At 36.3% G+C, this 12,128-nt stretch overlaps 1 protein-coding gene across 1 annotated transcript; it reads right to left on the bottom strand.

The window, feature by feature from the left end:
* Positions 1 to 7,456: 7,456 nt before the first annotated feature.
* LOC122291245 (aldehyde dehydrogenase family 3 member F1-like) lies at positions 7,457 to 12,128 on the bottom strand. The gene is made up of 10 exons (XM_043098898.1): positions 11,671 to 12,128; positions 11,311 to 11,379; positions 10,949 to 11,045; positions 10,636 to 10,842; positions 10,410 to 10,534; positions 10,192 to 10,296; positions 9,918 to 10,090; positions 9,634 to 9,724; positions 8,186 to 8,335; positions 7,457 to 8,031 (listed from the first exon to the last, which is right to left on the bottom strand). Exons 1-10 carry the CDS (start codon positions 11,866 to 11,868, stop codon positions 7,771 to 7,773), a joined length of 1,476 nt encoding a protein of 491 aa, XP_042954832.1. The 5' UTR covers positions 11,869 to 12,128; the 3' UTR covers positions 7,457 to 7,770.

The raw sequence follows: 12,128 nt of genomic DNA, 5'->3' as shown, positions 1-12,128 counted from the left end.
GCTGAATTTTCATAGTGGGAAAGACCCACCTTTCCTATCTGTATAATTAAATACTCGTAACTTTGTATTTCATACTTTGGTTTAATATCAATGTAAAACTTGCTCAAAAAAACAAACAAACAAACAAACAAACAAAAGCTCTTTACAAACTGTTTTACAAACTGTTTTGGAGCCTTACAATCTATTCAACTTACTATATTCAAGACACATTACAACAACCCTCACAAAATGCTTCTGCCTGATCACAGAGGGTACTAAACATATCCACAAAGATATAATTTCATAGCTTCTTTCAGCTCAATTCAAAAATGCAATGGATGTGCACACTTTGGTTGATTAAATCGATTACACCAATACTCAAACAAACATGTTTATGCTCTTCTTCTTCTTCTTCTTCCCCAGCATCTTAGGATGATGAATATAGTAATGTATTTGGCAGTGAAAATATGCTTAGGTGGTATAAGATCCTCGTCTAGATCGCTTCAAGCCCAGTATGGTGAGGAGCAACCCAAGATAATCATATTTATAGGCGCTCTCAAGGAGCTGCAACTTGTTAGTGTTCCATGGAGGATATCTAAACAAAAAATCATAGAGGAAGCTTTTTCTCGTGATAGCCTTCTAATCGTTGATTTGGCCATCATATGTGCAGCTTGATTTCCACTCCTTGGGATAAATCGAATCTGTCTAGTTATCATGAAGACAAAAAACTTATTCAAAATTTCAATCTTCTTGCCATACCACGCCCAACTAACATCATTGCTCTTTACTTCTTTAGCCACATTAAGTGCATTCCGTTCAAAGACAATCTGATGAAGCCCCAACTCACTAACTAGTTCTATAGCTCGTTCTAAGGACAAATTTGGCAAGTGGGATGAGACACAAAATTCTCATCTCATTATTACAACATTTTCAAATTTTCACACAAAATATAATAAATAATTCAATTTTTTCAAATCTCAATTCAATTTTTTCAATTTTCAAAACAATAATAATATTAAAAAATAATATTTTAAACTTTCATCTAAAACAAAAAATTCTCATCTCACTATTCATACTTACTCTAAGACTAAAAGTTCAGCCAGCATAGGATGAGCTACATATTTCCTGGACCAACCTGCATAGGCTATTAGATCCCCAACCTTGGTCCTAATTACAATCCCCCCACCTATCAAGTGTTTTTCCACATCTAAAGCTGCATCCCAATTCAAATTTAACCAATTCTCAACTAAGGAGACCATTTCAAACTATTTAATTTGTCACTGTCCCTCAGGTTGCACCCTTATGGTTTCCTGGGCCTTTTGGAAGTTTTCTACCTCCATTCTTGCCCCATACCATACCTTACTAGGGCTATCACAAATACCTTGGAAGACCATCTTGTTCTTACGTAATCAGATCCTTCTAAATGCACTTGCAATCACTTCAAGTTCATCTTTAGTATTTTGCTGTAATAGTGTTTCCCATAACAAGCAAAAGTCACCTCTCATGCATTTAGCTTTCTGTAGATGACTCAATATGTCTGCCCATATATCTCAAGCTACCACACAACTCCATAGCACATGATGGCTTGTCTCAATCTTCTGCTGACATACTGGACATAGCCCATTCTTAGTGATCTTCCTTTTTAATAGATTCCCTTTAGTAGGTAGAGCTTCCCCTACTGCTTTACATATGAGGACTTTCACCACATTTGGAACTACTAAGGCCCAATGCTACTTCCACATCCCAAAATTACCATATTTACTTGAACCACCACTAGCTTTTGTCCTTTGTTAATCATAAAGTAGGAAATAAGCTAACTTAACTGAGAACTTTCTATCTCTGGAATGCCCCCATATAAGTTTGTCTTTAGATTGTCTTCTGCTCACTGTCAGGCCCTTAATACCTCTGTCTCATCAGACTTGAACACCCTGTCAATGATCTCATGCTTCCACTGCCCTTTCTCATCAATCAAGGCATTCACTTTAGCATCCTAATGCAATACAATAATAGGAGATTGAATGGTATAAGTTATGGGATTTAGGATCCATTTAACCCCACCCCCCCTCCCCCCCCTCCCCCAACACCATTATCTTATCCCCATTCCCTACTCTCCACCTTAAACCTACCCTTACCAAATCTCTTCCTCCCCATATGCTCTTCAAAATTAAAGAAGAACCTACTCCCTTATAAGCTCTCAAGATGTCACCTTCCTTAAAATACTTTTCAGACATAACTCTTGCAACTAGATTACAGGGATTAATCAAAAGCCACCAAAACCGATTAGCCAATATAGCTTAATTAAAGTTACCCATATCCCTAAAACCCATCCCTTCTAACCCCTTAGGGAGACCCACATCACTCCATTTTTTTTAGTGTAATTTCTTATTGTTATCCAAATGTCCCCACCAAAAGCCAGCTAACAATTATGAGATCTCATTACACAGTTTATTAGGCAGTTTAAACACTGACATTGAATAAGACGGAATAGCCTGTAGCATTGATTTTATAAGGAATTCCTTACTTGCTTGAGTAAGAAATTTATTATGCCAACATTTGTTTCTATTGTTGATTATATCCTTAAGACTTTTGAAAGTTTTACACTTAGTCCTTCCAACCATAGCAGGTAGACCTAAATATTTCTTAGCTACACCAAACTCTCTTGCTTCAATCACTCTAACCAGTTCTTCCTTTACTGACTTATTAGTATTTGTACTAAAAAATGAGGAAGTCTTGTTCATATTCAGTTGTTAACCAGAGGCCTTTTCATACACTAGTAAGATCCCTTGTAGAACTTGCCACTGACTTAAGTCAGCCTTTACAGAAAATTACGGTATCATTAGCAAACATTAAATGGCTTATACTAGTGCCCCCTGCTCACTTCCACTCCCGCAACAGCCCCTCTAATCTCAGCCTATTGAAGTAGAGAAGTGAGTCCCTCAGCACATAATAAAAATAGATAACGGGTAGGGGATCCCTTACCTCAAGCCTCTAGTTGGTACAAATTCTTCACTATTTCTTCCATTAACCAAAACTGAGTATGTAACAGTAGTTACATAGGACATGATTAACTGAATCCACTTATTACTGAAACCCATTTACTCCATAACTAATTTCAAATATGCCCATTCTACTCTATCTATGCCTTAGACATATATAGTTTTATAGCCACCGTACCCCTTTTTCTTTTAGTCTATGTTTCATCGTATGAAGAGCTTCATAAGTTATCATAATATTGTCTCAAATCAATCTACCAGGAATAAAAGCACTTTGGTTCAAAAAAATTATCTCAGGCAGCACCTTTTGCAGTCTATTTGCAAGCACCTTTGCAATAATTTTGTACACCACGTTGCAAAGACTAAAAGGCCTTAAATCAATCACATTCTCTGGATTTTCAATTTTAGGGATCAAAACTATATTAGTCGTATTGATCCCCTCTGCAAAAGTGCCCCCCATTTAAGAACCCAAACACTGCCTCAAACACTAAATTGCCCACCACCTATCAACTATCCTGGAAAAAGCATGGTTCAAAACCTCAAACACTAACCCTCTTCTCCATGTTCTTCAACCCCTCCTCAAGATCATAATTAGTTGGATTTGTCAATTGAAAAATCCCTTTGAAATGCTCCACAAAAGCTTGTTGCACTCCTATCTGTCCAGACCAAATTGTAGAAGACCCATCTTTAACAACATAAATCTGACTTTTCCTCTTCTTCTGGCTTATACAGCTATGGAAAAACCTAGTATTATAATCTCTTGATTTTCTACCAATTTTGTTTAGCCCTCTGCCCTTATTTCAGGTTCTCTTGGTCAAGTAACAGATTTACTTCATCATGTAGAGCTCTCATTTTTTAGCTATGGTCCCCCCTCCCATCATCTTCTAACCTGCTAAGTTGTTTAGTGAGCTCAGAAATTTTTTTCTCCCTTCCTGATTATCTGTTCCTACTCCAAACAGACAAGTGTTTACTATATCTCCTAAGACCCCCTTGAACCCTCTCCATAATATGGCCTCTTCATTATCATTCCACATCTTCTCTATTACTCTTTTACAAGCAGCATCATGAACCCAACCAGCTTCAAATTTAAAGCCCCTGAGACTATTATTCAGTCATCTACCTCTTTTCAAAAAGGAAATGAAAAGAGGTTTATGGTCTGAACTTCTAGCCACTAGTCCCTTAACTAACACCTTATTGCCTTCCTCTTGCCAAAAAGCATTCACAAGATCCTATCTAACCTTAACTTATTAAAACTGTCATTAGAATGAAAATTATTACAAGTAAAAGGGTTTCCTATACAACTCACATCCACTAAGCCATTCAAACCCACAACTTCTCAAAAGCACCTCATCTAAAACTTAGGTATATTTCTACCCCTACCTTCTCAGCTTGAGATAATATCTCATTAAAGTCACCTATTAAGCACCATGGCATTGAACCTGGGTTTAGTCTAGAAATTAATTCCCACGAGTGATATCTCTTGCTAGTTTCTGGATCACCATAAAAGCCAATCACAAGTCGTCTACCATACTTCCCATTCCCCTTAAGCATCCACTAATATGTCTCAGTGAATAATTGTGCAGCTCAAAATCAATACCTTCTCCCCATAATAAATCCACTCCACCACTTCGAACCATAGGATCCACCGAAATACACCCCTTAAAACCCAATCTCCGATGAATGGTATCCATTTTAGAAGATACCAAAAGTGTTTCCGTTAGAAATAGAATTTTGGGTGACTTATTCTTTACCAAGAGGTAAAGATCTTGAACTGACCAAAGGTTCCCAAGCCCTCCTCATCACTCTTCTCATCCACCAATTGAAGCAAATCGTTTATTACTAGACTTCATGGTGGAACATTGACCTGGCTCTCCCTGTAGTTGAGCGCACCGCTTCCATCTACCCATTTTCACCACTATTACCTTCCCTCGAACAGTAACCTCATTTGGTATCGACTACTCAATCACAACCTGTTCTGCAAATACCTTGTTCCCAACTATCCCCTTTCCCGATTTAGAATAGTCTTCAGAAAGCTTGGGCTGATTTTGGGCCTCACTAGGCCCCAATATTGGTGAATAACTCTTGGGCTCTAAGACAAACTAGCCCACAAATCACTATCCAGGCTATCATGCACTTCTCCTACTGACTCCAGCCCCCAACCCCTTTCTAACTTAATTTTGAACCCCCACACTTATCCCCAACATGTGTCTTTCGCTCTTCTAACTGGCATGACACTCCAACCGCAATGGCATGGACTTTGTTAGACTCAACATTAGGAGACTCAACGACCTCTACCCCTTGGTCACCAACCTCCTCCAACTTATCCAAAGAAGTCCAGGACACCTGCACCCTATTCTCAGCCTCCCCCAACCCCTCTCTCCTCCTGCCACCATGGTCGTTGGATGGTGATCCCTGATCAACAAAGCCTCACTTACAACCAATAATGTTTGCCCTTAACCAAGAACCAAGTTATCCTCCCCCACCTTGATTCCCATTCAGAGACTAAGAATCACAACCAGTTTTGCTATGCACAATGCGTCCACATGCAAAATAGATCTTCGACAACTTCTCATATTGAATGGGGATCCACATACTTTTTCCATTCCATTTGATCATTCAACCTGTTGTCATTGGCTTGTCGAGATCAATGTCCACCATAATCCACAGAAACCAACCCCAACCAATACCATCATCCAGGATATCAAAATTAAGTAATGACCCAATCGAACTCCCTACTTGCATCCCAAATTGACGAGTCATACAGGCCATCGACAGATTGTGGAGTTGAATCCAAAACCTCTTTGATTTAAACGACATCTAATTAGGTTGCACATTAACATCAACAAGCTTCAACACTAGGATATGGTTATCAAATAACCGAGATCTACCAGCAAGAACACAGTCTTTATCTGTCACTATTGAAAACGTAATAACAAACATGTCATCACGTATACTCTTAAACGTAATAGCTGTGTCGATCCTCCATACCTTAACCATCATAGCCCTGATCACTTCTAAACTAACTCACCTATTAGAAGAAACCTTCCCCACCAAACTCTTTCTTTCACAACAATGGAGTTCCTAAACATTTGCCTCTTCAACAATGATCTCCTTGCACTCCTCATCCTGCAAATTAAGATTTTTCCAAGCATCACTCAGATCATTCATGATGAAAACTCAGTAACACTCGAATCCCACCAACTATGGAAACACTCTCCTTTGCGCAGAAGCAAAGAGAATAGGCTTCATTTTTCCCTTTTTAGGATTCCAATTTGCTTATTAGAATTAATGATTGTATTTGTTAGACCAATGGTATATCTAAAGTGCAACATTAGATAAGTCATGTAAAATTCGGACATTTGTTTTTCAAAAAGAGTAAAGTCTATTGTTAAAAATTAATTTTTTCATGTAGATCTTATATTTACTTATTTTTTAAAAAAAAAATAATACGTGTGATTTGCATAACTACAAATTTATTTCTCAATAGATTTTGCAATGTACCATCAATTTTTCTATTTTTTTTATATTATATAAATTTTATTTTTAATTTATATTGAAAACTAAAAAGTATATTACTTTCTTCTAACTGCTAATAAATTTGTAAGAACTCCATATCTTTCAATATTTGCAATATCCCCTCATATGTTAATATGATTGTGCTGTGTCTATCTACAATCAAAATAACAAAATTTACCTAAATCAAAAATTAAAAAAAAATGAAAACAAAATTAGTATATTACAAAAAGGAAAATGCTAGTGTGTCCCATGAATTTGCCCTCTCATTTTGACTACTCATGTATTTTAATTTTTTAATTTTTAATTTTTTTTACTTAATGATTATGAAAGTGAATATTAATGTATTGATATATTTTTTTATTTTTTAAACATAGTTAAATATATTTTAAAAATGTGAAGAAAAAAATAGAAAGTGACATTTAGCCTATGCACGCCCAATGGTAACCGCTGGGCGGCAAAGTAGCATCACTCTTACGAGAATATTCCCATAATTAATTTTTTTTTCTCGCATACTTGGTTTAAAAACAAAGAATGAAATAAGGAAAGAGGAAAAATGAATAGAAAAATTACATAGATGAACAGTTCACTCTACATTTAGCAAACTATTGTGGTTAAAATGCATTTTGGATCTTTTTATAATCCTCTTATCTTAACATTTCATTAACTATATGCATTTGGCAGATGCATTAGGTTGGTTTTATAATATTCAATATTTTTGTTTGGAATTATTTCATTAAGTACACTCCACTTGAATATTTACAATTGTGTTTATCTTTCTCCACATCAATCATACAACTGTGTTGATGACAAAAAAGTATGATTGATTTGCATTAAGTCCTTTTGAAAATTCTCTTTATCCTTTTTTTAACTATAATGTGTCATTATTATTAAATGAATACAAAATAAATATAAGAATTTTGGAAGTAAAATGACTAGATTGGACTTGACAGATCATAATCTTCCACATCTAGATCACAAAAAGAATAAAAAACTCTTTATTCTAAATACCTTAATAAATATAGTCCACATCTTACTCTTTTTTATTGTAAGCTCTTTACAGACTGCTTTACAAACTATTTTGGAGCCTAACAATCCATTCAACTTACTATATTCAAGACACATCACAACAATGTTCATTAAAAGCTTATGCAATGGATGTGCACACTTTCATTGATTAAATCGATTACACCACTACTCAAACAAACATGTTTATGCTCTTCTTCTTCTTCCCATGCATCTTAGGATGATGAATATAGTAATGTATTTGGCAGTGAAAATATGCTTAAGTGGTATAAGATTCTCGTCTAGATCGCTTCAAGCCCAGTATGGTGAGGAGCAACCCAAGATAATCATATTCATAGGCACTCTCAAGGAGCTGCAACTTGTTAGCGTTCCATGGAGGATATCTAAACCAAAAATCAGAGAGGAAGCTTCTTCTCATGATAGCCTTCTCATGGCTGAATGTGTCAAATGAGAACTTCCCGTGGTACCTTCCCATCCCACTTCCCCCAACTCCTCCAAATGGCAAGGTATCAGCAGCATACTGCACATAGCCAACACAAGGCTTTAAGCAGACAAGATTGTAAAAAAAAATATATGAGCAATACTCAATAGAGATGTCTCATCTTGAGACTGTTGAATTCCCTGTTTTAAAGCTAAAAAAAGTAGCAAAAGCAGTTGAGTTATTGATAGCATACTTGAACAATTGCATCATTGAAAACCATGCTTCCAGATGATGTTTCAGATATCATCTTTCTCTCTAGTGATTTGTTTTTGGTGAAGCAGTATATGGCAAGCGCTTTGGGCCTTGAATTTAGGAATTGTATACTGTCTTCAATCTTCTCCAACTGTCAAACCGATTAAAGAATATTTTAGTGTGCAACTTCATCTTTCACTAGTACTGTAACTACTTGGCCTGCTCATAATAAATATAAGAGATCAAAAAAATTATAAGATAATGAGAGAGAAGACAAGATTTTTTAAAGTCCCTAAGGCTACATCTTTATTATCTAAATAAATTCTGATATTTTGATGATATTAGCAAAGATATACAAATTCCCTGATTCTTATTTACGAAGATATACTCTATGCCCCTCAAACTCTTGGTGAAAAAAATATCGAACTTGAAGTTGCAAACTGGAAGGGAGTTTTTTTCCCCCCCTTTTTAAATATACAACCATTAGACTGTGTTAAGAATATAATACAAATAATAAAATCTACATATTCCTATTAGGCTAAGCTTTTAATACAAGCGGTAATTTTTCATAGTATCATGGTAGAACCCTACATGTTACCTCATTTAATTAACAAAAATTTTGTATGTAGTCACTTTTGTGCACTCATTGCACACTTTATTAATGTGATTGGTTGCATTACTTTTTTTTTAATATAAAATAACTACTTTGGCCCATTATATTAGTGGAGTTCACAAAGAGTACGCGAAAGTGACTGTATGTAGCAAAACTCTTAATTAAATATTTCACATATTGGATCAAAAATTTAAAAATAATAAATTTACTTATTTTCATCTATTTAAATTTTTAGAACAAATAGTAATTTTACACGATGACCACCTGTTTTACAATAGCCTAGAAAGGGTCAAACTATGGGCTGGATAATTGGGTCAACGATGGCCCAAAAATTAGATTGTAATGGGCAAGCTATGGGTTGAAATTGGGCCTTTGAAAACAGTAGGTCAAAAAAATCACTTGGACAGGTATAAAATGTTGTTTGCCTATTTTATATGCTCGTGTCTATTATTTTGGTTCCTAAAATTTGGACTGATGATGATGAAAACTTGGTAGGCTCGTTTGTTTTGTTCATTGAGGATGAAAGCGGCCTGCAGGCTGTGTTGTAAGTGTTCTGGTGACGAAAATAAAAAAACACAGAGGTCAGATAGTTCCCTACAGGTGTTTGACTAAATTAACAAAGAAACTGTAGTTTTTTTGGAAGAATTCAGGCTCTAGTCTAAGGGCCTCTGAATTGGAATTGGAGAGACAAGAAACCATAGCTGAAGAAAGGATGTATAGAAGCTGTTTGATCCTTAAGATTCTGTTATAGACTAGAGAGAGAAGACGAGAGTTCAAAGTAATTAGGCTGTGATGCAACAAAAACCAACAAAGAGACGTGTGTGTGTGTATCTTACAGTGATTATTGGAAGAATTGGGCCAAAGATTTCTTCTGTCATGATAGCTGCTTCGAGTGGGGGATTCACCAATATTGTTGGCTCTATGAACCTGCATCAAAGTTTATTAAATTGCAGAATAGAGTTATATATAATCATTAACTTGAAATCAGTACACTGTCGAAGGAAATTAGTCCCTCAATTATGCGGGAGGATGCTATATATATATATATATATATACAGAAAAAAGCTTAAATTACATCCAGCATGAGCATGGACAAAAAAGAATAGGTTATGTTGTTTACAAGCTATCTTCGTCCAATGAGCCCCCAAAAACAATAGAAGCTTTAACCCTTGGTTCCTCCAGAAGATTCTTCAATCTCAAGAAGTGTTGTTTGTTTATTATCCTTGCAATACTGTGTGAGTCTTTTGGGTTCTTCCCAAACATTTCATTGATCTTGACTTTCATCGACTCTACCTGAAGAGGAATATCATCATTTCAACATATTGCTGCATTGGAAACTAAGAAACCTCGAATTCCAAAATGGGCATTAGATGTATTTTCTATTACTTTCGTACCAGAGCTGGTGCCAATTCCTTTTCTGCAAGAACATAATCTATTGCTATGCATGCTTGACCAGCACAGGCACCAAATTTCCCAGCTAGAATTCGCTTTACCGTAGCCTTGTGATTAACAGCACAAAAGATCAGCAAATTGTAGTTATGTATAATTTGCATATACAATAACTATTGGACACAATAGGGATATGAAAATTAGTCCTGCTACTTGCACTTACCTTTCTGTCCCAAGAACTAGAAAGAGAATCGACAACAGCAGGGCATTTTCCACCCAACTCCAAAGTAACAGGAGTCAGATGCTTAGCAGCCTCAGACATGACAAGCCGTCCAATGCGTGCACTTCCTGGCATTAACTTTTGCCATTTAGTTCTGTTTTATTCTTGTTGTTTTAAAAACCAAAATGAATCAAAGAAATATGAGAGATCAGCTCATACTATGTCTTACCTGTAAAGAAGATTTTGTCCCATTTCTGCAGTAACAGTTGTTCCCCAACGGCTTGTCCACCTTGGAAAACCTTGATAGCCCTATTGTCCACGTAAGCAGGGATAGTATTTGCTAGAAAAGAAGCGCATGCAGGAGCCAACTCCGAGGGCTTCAGAACCACTGTGTTTCCAGCAGCTATTGCCCCAATCAGTGGTTCCAGCGACAGTCCTACATTTGGTATCATAATGGCGACAATTTCTTATCGTGGCTGACTGGAGCAGTCATGATAGGAGGGTTTAATTATTTTTCTTGTTCTAGGAAGTAATTTACTCACCAAAGGGAAAATTCCAAGATGAAAAAACGAGGACTAGGCCAAGCGGCTCGGGAACAATATTTGCAGTTGTAAGCAAAGCAATTTGTGGCAGTTTAGCCTGTCAACGATATTGTAACAGCAAACGAATATCACTGTTACATCTTATTACAGTGGTGGTTAGTAAAAGATCTCCACTAGTTCGGATTTGACAACTTTAAGTAAATTTTTCTTCTTGAATCACAGTAAATTATTCTTTTGGGTTTCATTGTGATGATCACGTAATACACATACAAGTTGGTTCTACTGTTCTCCTTCATCTTAATTCCCATGGCCATGGAAACATACTCCTTCAATGTAATGTAAAGACTGATGGATGCGCTTACCTTTCTGCCGGACATCCATTTTTTCAAAGACCCCAATGCAAAATGCAGCGACTTTGTCAGGGTTCCTATCTGCAAATGAAGGCAGTGTACACAAGAAATTGAAGAAAAGCAAGATCAGATCAAATGCATATGATCTCGTATCTCTAAAATGAACTCAATAATCTTTACCACTATTTACATCGTTGTAAAGATATCATTTCAATTCCTTTTGGTTGTGATTCTTCTCTAACCAGCTTGTTTTGAACATTCCTTTTTTGTTTTTTTTTTCCCAAAACAATTCTAAATCCTAAAAATGTAAGAAATAAAACCTTGAAAAGTTGGAAACTTGTGTATTTCAAGAAGACATTTCATCTCATGTACCTCATCTCTGAAAGCCTCAACATGATGTTTTCCCAAATCATGCATTAGAGCCTTGAAGATATCTCCCTCTTTCTCCTCGAGGAGAGTGAGCAACCCTTTGAGCTGTGACCTCCTCCATGATGCTTCCCTAGTATTTCCATGCCTGTAATACTCCCTCATCTCATCTAGATCTCTTTCCAAATCTCTCACACCCTCCATGGTTTTATGTGACAAGAACAGTGTACCACCTTAATTTCTTTAGCTGTCTATCCCACACTACTACTTATCCTTTAAGATCAACCAACCTTTGCCTTTGCAGCCCAGTCGTACTCCGGCATCATAAAAGCTGTTTTCATGCATATTGATACCGTACGAACACGGCAGTAATGATGCGGGCTCTGTGCTGATGCAGTGTCGGTATCAACCTTGCAAATCAAACCTGCATTATTTTAGATGTCTTTTTTTTTTTTTTTTTAAGA

The sequence above is a fragment of the Carya illinoinensis genome, chromosome 13, assembly GCF_018687715.1.
Source record: "Carya illinoinensis cultivar Pawnee chromosome 13, C.illinoinensisPawnee_v1, whole genome shotgun sequence".
NCBI classification, from domain to species: domain Eukaryota; kingdom Viridiplantae; phylum Streptophyta; class Magnoliopsida; order Fagales; family Juglandaceae; genus Carya; species Carya illinoinensis.
This window is presented reverse-complemented; position numbering and strand designations above follow the sequence as displayed.